Source organism: Colobus angolensis, unplaced genomic scaffold, assembly GCF_000951035.1.
Source record: "Colobus angolensis palliatus isolate OR3802 unplaced genomic scaffold, Cang.pa_1.0 Scaffold18, whole genome shotgun sequence".
In the NCBI taxonomy this organism is placed as follows: Eukaryota; Metazoa; Chordata; class Mammalia; order Primates; family Cercopithecidae; genus Colobus; species Colobus angolensis.
Genome location: NW_012114932.1, coordinates 2,881,854 through 2,889,417, shown reverse-complemented (window position 1 = coordinate 2,889,417; position 7,564 = coordinate 2,881,854). Strand labels below are relative to the sequence as shown.

Sequence of the window (7,564 nt, the reverse complement as noted above, 5' to 3'; positions counted from 1 at the left end):
CCGTGGTCTCGATCTCCTGACCTTGTGATCCGCCCGCCTGGGCCTCCCAAAGTGCTAGGATTACAGGCGTGAGCCACCGCGCCCGGCCCCTACTTGGTTTTTTATATACTTCTTCACTCATTAGTTCATGTGGTTCTGAAGGGTTACTTAGTGTCACCTTGATCTTCATAAGAAGATTTGTTTACAAGTCCAGTATGTTCTGCAAGAGCTTCATTAATTTTGGTTACTTCTGCTATCTGAGAATAGAGTTCTTTAGCAGCTTTCACACTTTTCAAAGCACCAAATTCATCTTTTTTTTTTTTTTTTTGTGATGGAGTTTCATTCTTGTTGCCTAGGCTGGAGTGTGATGGCGTAATCTCAGCTCACTGGAACCTCGGCCTCCCAGGTTCAAGAGATTCTCCTGCCTCAGGCTCCCGAGTAGCTGGGATTACAGGCATGTGCCACCTGGCTAATTTTATATTTTTAGTAGAGGCAGGGTTTCTCCATGTTGGTCAGGCTGGTCTTGAACTCCTGACCTCAGGTGGTCTACCCTCCACGGCCTCCCAAAGTGCTGAGATTATAGGCATGAGTCACACGCCCTGCTACCAAATTCATCTTGTTTGTTCAATTTTTTCCCAACTGTAGGGAGACTACAGTAAACATTTCCCAAAACTTCCTGTGCAAAATTGCTGATTTCTACTGTTTTCATGCCATTTTCTGTTGTTATCCATTAGTGTTTGTTAATTTACACTGAGGGAGTGAGGCATATGCAGTTTGCAGAAGGCAGCCAGCATTGCCAGTGGGGTGGCGCAGCCCTGGACCCACTTTTTAAAAATTGTGGTAATTGAACAATGAGAACACTTGAACACAGAAAGGGGAACATCACACACTAAGGTCTGTTGTGCGGTGGGGGGAGGAGGGAGGTATAGCATTAGGTGATATACCTAATGTAAATGATGAGTTAATGGGTGCAGCACACCAACATGGCACCTGTATACATATGTGAAAAACCTGCACGTTGTGCACATGTACCCTAGAACATAAAGTATGAAAAAAAATTGTGGTAAAATACACATAACATAAATGTACCATGTCTTACTGCTTTCTTCTTTCTTTCCTTTATTTTTGAGATAGGGTCTCGCTTTGTCGTCAAAGCTGGAGTGCAGTGGCACAATCACAGCTGACTGTAGCCTTGACCTCCTGGGGATCAAGCAATTCTCCCGCCTCAGCGTCCCGAGTAGCTAGGACCACAGACACATACCACCCCATCTAGCTAATTTTTATTTTTCATTTTATAGAGACAGGATCTCACTATGTTGCACAGGCTGGTCTAGAACTCCTGGGCCCAAGCAATCCTCCCACCTCAGTGGCTTCCCAAAGTGCTGGGATTATAGATAGGTGTGAGCCACTGTGCCCAGCCTGTTTATTATTATTTATTTATTTATTTATTTTTGAGACGCAGTCTCGCTCTGTCGCCCAGGCTGGAGTGCAGTGGCCGGATCTCAGCTCACTGCAAGCTCCGCCTCCCGGGTTTACGCCATTCTCCCGCCTCAGCTTCCGGAGTAGCTGGGACTACAGGCGCCCACCACCACGCCCAGCTAGTTTTTTGTATTTTTTTAGTAGAGACGGGATTTCACCGCGTTAGCCAGGATGGTCTCGATCTCCTGACCTAGTGATCCACCTGTCTCGGCCTCCCAAAGTGCTGGGATTACAGGCTTGAGCCACGGCGCCCGGCCAGCCTGTTTATTATTTTTTCCCTCTTCTAGACTGTAGAATTCGGCTGAGTGTGGTGGTTCATGCCTGTAATCTCAGCTCTTTGGGAGGCCGAAGCCAGTGGATCGTGGGGTCGAGATCGAGATCATCCTGGCCAACATGGTGAATCCCGGCTCTACTAAAAATACAAAAATTAGTTGGACGTGGTGGCACGCACCTAAAGTCCCAGCTACTTGGGAGGCTGAGGCAGGAGAATCACTTGAACCTGGAGGCAGAGGTTGCAGTGAGCCGAGATTGCGCTACTGCACTCCAGCCTCACAACAGAACGAGACTCGGTCTCAAAAAAAAAAAAAAATTCATGTAGGTAGACAGTTTTGTTCAAAATTGTTTCCCATGCTCCTAGCACAGTGTCTGACAATAAACTTTCAGATAAAGGTGTATATCTCGGCCAGGCATGGTGGCTCATGCCTGTAATCCCAGCACTTTGGGAGGCTGAAGCAGGTGGATCACCTGAGGTCAGGAGGTCGAGACCAGCCTGGGCAACATGGCAAAACCCCATCTCTATTAAAATACAATTAATAGCTGGGCATGGTAGTGCATGCCTGTAATCCTAGCTACTCCGGAGGCTGAGGCTCTGGAGAACGTGTAAAACCGGGGGGCGGAGCTTGCAGTGAGCTGAGATCTGGCCACTGCACTCCAGCTAGATGACAATGAGATTGTGTCTCAAATAAAAAAAAAAAAAAGAAAAAAGAATGAAGCCCACCAATCTTGCCATGGCCCATACACCCCTCTGTGTAGCTGTGACCTGCCTCCCCTCAGCTGTGGCCTGCTCCTGGACCCCTTGCTCACCATGTTTCAGCCATGCTGATCTCAATTCCTGTTTGGAACATGCTTTTTCTTCTGTTGGTAATATTCTTTCCCTTACAGTTTTATGATAATTCAGCTAAATAACAGTTTCTTAGGGAAATCTTACCCCTGAGAGTGACTAAGTCTACATGTTACATGGTCTCAAGCACAATATACTTTTCCTTTAGAGCAGTTATTACATTTATAGTTATTTGTATAATTTATTTATATAATTAGTCATTAACTACCTGTTTTCCCTAAGATTGCAATTTCAAGAGGGCTTTATTTGTCTGTCTTTTTATTTTTTTTTTTAGATGAAGTCTCGCTCTGTCACCTAGGCTGGAGTGCAATGGCGGGATCTCAACTCACTGCAACCTCTACCTCCCAGGTTCAAGCAATTCTCGTGCCTCAGCCAACCGAGTAGCTGGGACTACAGGCACCTGCCGCCATGCCTGGCTCATTTTTCTATTTTTAGTAGAGACAGGATTTCACCATGTTGGCTAGGCTGGCTTCGAACTCCTGACCTCAGGTGATCTGCCCGCTTCGGCCTCCCGAAGTGCTGGGATTACAGGCGTGAGCCACCACGCCTGGCTAGCTTTATCTGTCTTGATAACTATTATATCCATAGTGCCTGGCACATAGTATATGCTCATTAAACATTCATTGAATAAATATAAAAGCATCTTCATATGACCTGTAGTCTAGCAAGAGGATGGCAATAAATTGCAACACAATTTGTGTCTGTGTGTGTGTGTGTGTGTGTGTGTGTGTGTGCAGAATCTCACTGTGTAAAAGAGGGAAATCAGTATCAGTCCTGATGTAGTTAGCACCTAGGTCCCCAAGTCTATTTGGGTCCAAGTGTTAAGTATGGGATAAATAAATGGAGGGCAATAAATGATAGTAGGGCACATACACGGTGCTACCAGCAGAGAGAAGCAACACCCTAGCCGAGTGGAAATTGTATTTTCTGAAGAGGTTACTGCTGAAAGTAGAAGGAAGAATAGGAATTAGCTGGACTAAGGTGGCGATTGGTGGGTTGGGGGGATGACAGGGACAGAAGCAGGGTACTTGAAGCTAAGGGAAGACTTTGCACGAAGGCCAATGGTGAGAGAGAAAACAGAGTCCAGAGATGTGGAGGAGGACAAATGGGTAAAGGGAAGTGAGCCCAGATCTTGTTAGCCAATTTAAAGATTTAGATTTTGTTCAGTGGCCAGTGGGGTGCCATTGAAAGTTTCAATGGGCTGGGCACAGTGGCTCACGCCTGTAATCCCAGCACTTTGGGAGGCTGAGGCGGGCAGACCACCTGAGGTCAGGAGTTCAAGACCAGCCTGGCCAACATGGTGAAACCCCATCTCTACTAAAAATATAAAAATTAGCCGGGTGTGGTGGCACACACGTGTAATCCCAGCTACTCGGGAGTTGAGGCAGGAGAATCGCTCAAACCTGGGAAGTGGAGGTTGCAGTGAACCAAGATCGTGTCACTGCGCTCCAGTCCAGGTGACAGAGCTAGTCTCTGTCTCAAAAAAAAAAAAAAAGAAAAAAAATGTTTCAATGAAGGTTTCAGAGGGTGCATGATGATACCTACATTCTACAAAGATCACTCTGATGACAGGGCCAAGAAGGAAGGCCACAGAGGTTTGTGCTGTTGTCTCAGAGTCCCCATTCTCAAGAGTCCCCAGCAGGTGCTGAGGTTAGGTCTGCCCTAGCCAGGATCTTGTCAAGGAGGGAGGGAGGGAAAGAGAACCTGGAGGAACCACTCTGGTCTGCATCCAGCTCCTCCCTTTTCACTGCTGTGGTTCTGTGGTTTGGGCAGATGCATACATAGTCTTCAGGAGGTAAATTGTCATTGTTTTGTATTTAGTACAAGAGACTGTGCAGGCCCAGAATGAGCTGGTGTTTGAGGCAGTCCAGGACAAAGGCAACATGGAGCAGGCCATCCTTGAGATGAAGAAAAGATCTGAAGCTGTAAGTGTAAACCCCAACCTCTTTCCAAGTGTGTTTTGGGCTTTGTAACCAGATCCAGAGAGAAACTTTTTTTTTTTTTTTTGAGACAGAGTCTTGCTTTGTCGTGCAGTGGCACGATCTTGGCTCACTGCAACTTTCACCTCCCGTGTTCGAGCGATTCTTCTGCCTCAGCCTCCCGAGTAGCTGGGACTTATAGGTGCGCACCACCACGCCTGGCTAATTTTTGTATTTTTAGTAGAGATGGAGTTTTTCACCATGTTGGCCAGGATGGTCTCAATCTCTTGACCTCATGATCCACCTGCCTCAGCCTCCCAAAGTGCTGGGGATTGCAGGCGTGAGCCACCATACCCGGCTGAGAAACCTTTAAAGTTGCATATTTTCAGCTAAGACCAGAGGCCAACACAGGCCACTTGGAAAGGGGCCAGCATATAGGCTAGCTTCCTTTCCCAAGGTTCCTTGACATGATGTGGGCCCCAAGGGTTCAACTCCAGAGTGTAGTTTTGCTTACCCTGGGAGGTTCCCTACAGGGAGCAAGCCATGGTTCTGCGGTCACATCCAGTGGTCTGTTCTCATGTTTATTGTGCTTTCTGACTTGCACTGTCCATCACTGTCTTTCTCACTGCCTCTCTCCCCAGAGACAAGCAGAGTTTATAGAAATGAAGTCCAACCTGAAGCACCTTGAAGTTTTAGTTGCTCAGCAGAGTCAGGAATTCCAGCAGCTGTGTGAGCAGCTAGGCCAGCTGAATGTGCCTAGTGTCCTAGCAGAGCTGAAGAGCTTGATCTCAGTGTCTCCAGTACCTGGGCATATAAAAGACAGCGCTTCTCAGACGTCACCACCTTTGGCCCAGAGCCTCAATCTCACCGAGCAGGAAAAATACACCTTTGAGAAGCCAGTTTTATGGCAGGCCCAGGCCTTCCCTGCTGCATGGAATCCTGGTATGGGTTCCCTACAACCTGGAGAATTTGGTGCCTGGGGTGAAGGAGCAAAGAATGATGCTCTCCAAGAAGAGGCTGCACTGTCAGCATTTGGGTCCCATGAAAGAAATAGGCATGTAAAGGACAAGGCAGTGCAGACTAACTGCAAGAACTGGGCTGTTAGTAAAACAGGTGCCAAGAACTGTGGTTCCAGCATCCAAGGCCATAAGATTCCTAGTGACAGGGACCTGGTTTCCCAAGGAGCCTCACAGCTCACATCACTGGAGATAAACAACTTTTCAACCAGCATTAAGAATGCCTGCCAAAAATATCAAGCCCAAAGTATGTTTTTGTGTGACCCATGTGAACATTTGGTGACTAAACAGAAAGATGGGACTGAAGAAATGCAGGGGAAAGACAAGAAGCAGCAGCCCAGGAAGGCCCACAGGGCCCACAGAGGCAGGCTGCTAGCCAGAAAGCAAAAACAAATCCCAAACCAGACCTGTAAATTCAATTCCAAATATCAGAGTCCTCAGCCTGCAATTTCTGTCCCACAAAGGCCCTTCCTGGGGCAGCAGGAACCCCATGGTCAGCCTCTGCATCTGCAATATCCCAGGAGCCCCAGAAAACTAGCCTGCCCTATTCTGGGAGGAATAGTCATGCCCAATAAGACAGCAAGGGCAGTGCAGGGAAGACTCTTGCAGTTGAGCAGATGCTCTTCCCAAGACAACAGGCTACTTTCCAGCAGTTCCCAGGGGGACCACCAGATGAGCTGGTTCAGTGACCTCAATCTTGGATGTTCAGAGACCCCTCTATGCAAGGAGGCAGGAAAGAATTTGCTCTATGACCTGGGTTTTGATAGCAGTGATGATGATGGCTTCTGACCAGCCCACAGTTAATTTATTGGTCTCAGCTAGAAAGACAAATCGCAGGACATTTGGACTGGCCAAGAGCAGAAAGTCCCTGAAGCCTGCCAAGTACCCTAGGGTCAGAGGCCCTGCTGAGGTGGGGTCAATGGGCACGAGGGGAGGGAAGATCCAGCACTCTGGGTACCAGGCACTGCCCATGACAAGGATTAAGTGCATCCTTACTTGTTGGAATGAAACGTGAAAATGGTGGTGATGAGAGCTGAGGCAGCAGCCTGGTGGTGGTGGTGCATCTGGAGCAGGGTGCCTGTACTTGGCGAAAGGCGGGCAGGCCTCCTTATGGAATACTGTGTAGCAGAAGGGCTCTCATAAAACTTGCTGTGGCAGCATGACTCCAAACAACATTTTTGGGTCTTTAAAATATTCCCTACACATAACCAATACATTTTCAGGCCTCAGGATTTTTTTCTTTATTTTTAGCCACTTATGCTGTCAGAGTGTTTGCATTTTTTGATCAGTAGACATATTACAGGACACCCTAAATCTTCTTGTGAACAGAGAAAATGATAAGCCTGACAGTGAAAGAGGTGACATGCACTAGCAAATGTCCAGAGCATCACTGCTCACAAGCCATTTTTCTTCCTGGGTGCTTTTTCCCTTGTCCTGTTTTTCAAGCACTTTCTTAAAGCTAATAATATTGTAGACCTTGTATTATTTCTGAAGAGCAGTGGGCTTATATGGGACTTTGGCTTTCCATTTATATCTTGCTGAAGTTTTTTGAATTTTTGCAACACATACGTATTTTTTGTTATCAGAAATAAAACATTTAAAAGCATATATATTTTTTCTTTCTTTTTTTTCCCCCCTGAGACGGAATATTGCTCTGTCACCCAGGCTAGAGTGCAGTGGTGTGATCTCAGTTCACTGCAACCTCTGCCTCCCAGGTTCAAGCAATTCTGCCTCAGCCTCCCGAGTAGCTGGGATTACAGGCACCCACCACCACACACAGCTAATTTTTGTATTTCTAGTAGTAGAGATGGGGTTTAACCATGTTGGCCAGGCTGGTCTCGAACTCCTGACCTCATGATCCGCCTGCCTCAGCCTCACAAAATGCTGGGATTACAGGCTTAAGCCACTGTGCCTGGCCTATTTTTTCTTACAGCGGGCGCTGTAATCCCAGCTACTCAGGAGGCTGGGGCGGGAGAACGGCATGAACCCAGGAGGCGGAGGTTGCAGTGAGCCGAGATCACACCACTGCACTCCAGCCTGGGCAACAGAGC

The 7,564-nt window shown here is 47.4% G+C and overlaps 1 protein-coding gene across 2 annotated transcripts in view; it reads left to right on the top strand.

Moving 5' to 3' along the window:
* The window catches only part of CCDC36 (coiled-coil domain containing 36), a 75,066-nt gene extending 67,954 nt beyond the window's left edge, over positions 1 to 7,112 (top strand). The window contains exons 7-8 of one of the 2 annotated variants that reach the window (XM_011939099.1): positions 4,400 to 4,503; positions 5,139 to 7,112. In XM_011939099.1, the coding sequence (XP_011794489.1) occupies positions 4,400 to 4,503; positions 5,139 to 6,302 (1,268 nt within the window). In that variant the 3' untranslated portion in view covers positions 6,303 to 7,112. The remainder of the gene's footprint in view (positions 1 to 4,399; positions 4,504 to 5,138) is intronic. The other variant, XM_011939100.1, reaches the window with a different exon arrangement.
* The last annotated feature ends 452 nt before the right edge of the window (positions 7,113 to 7,564 follow it).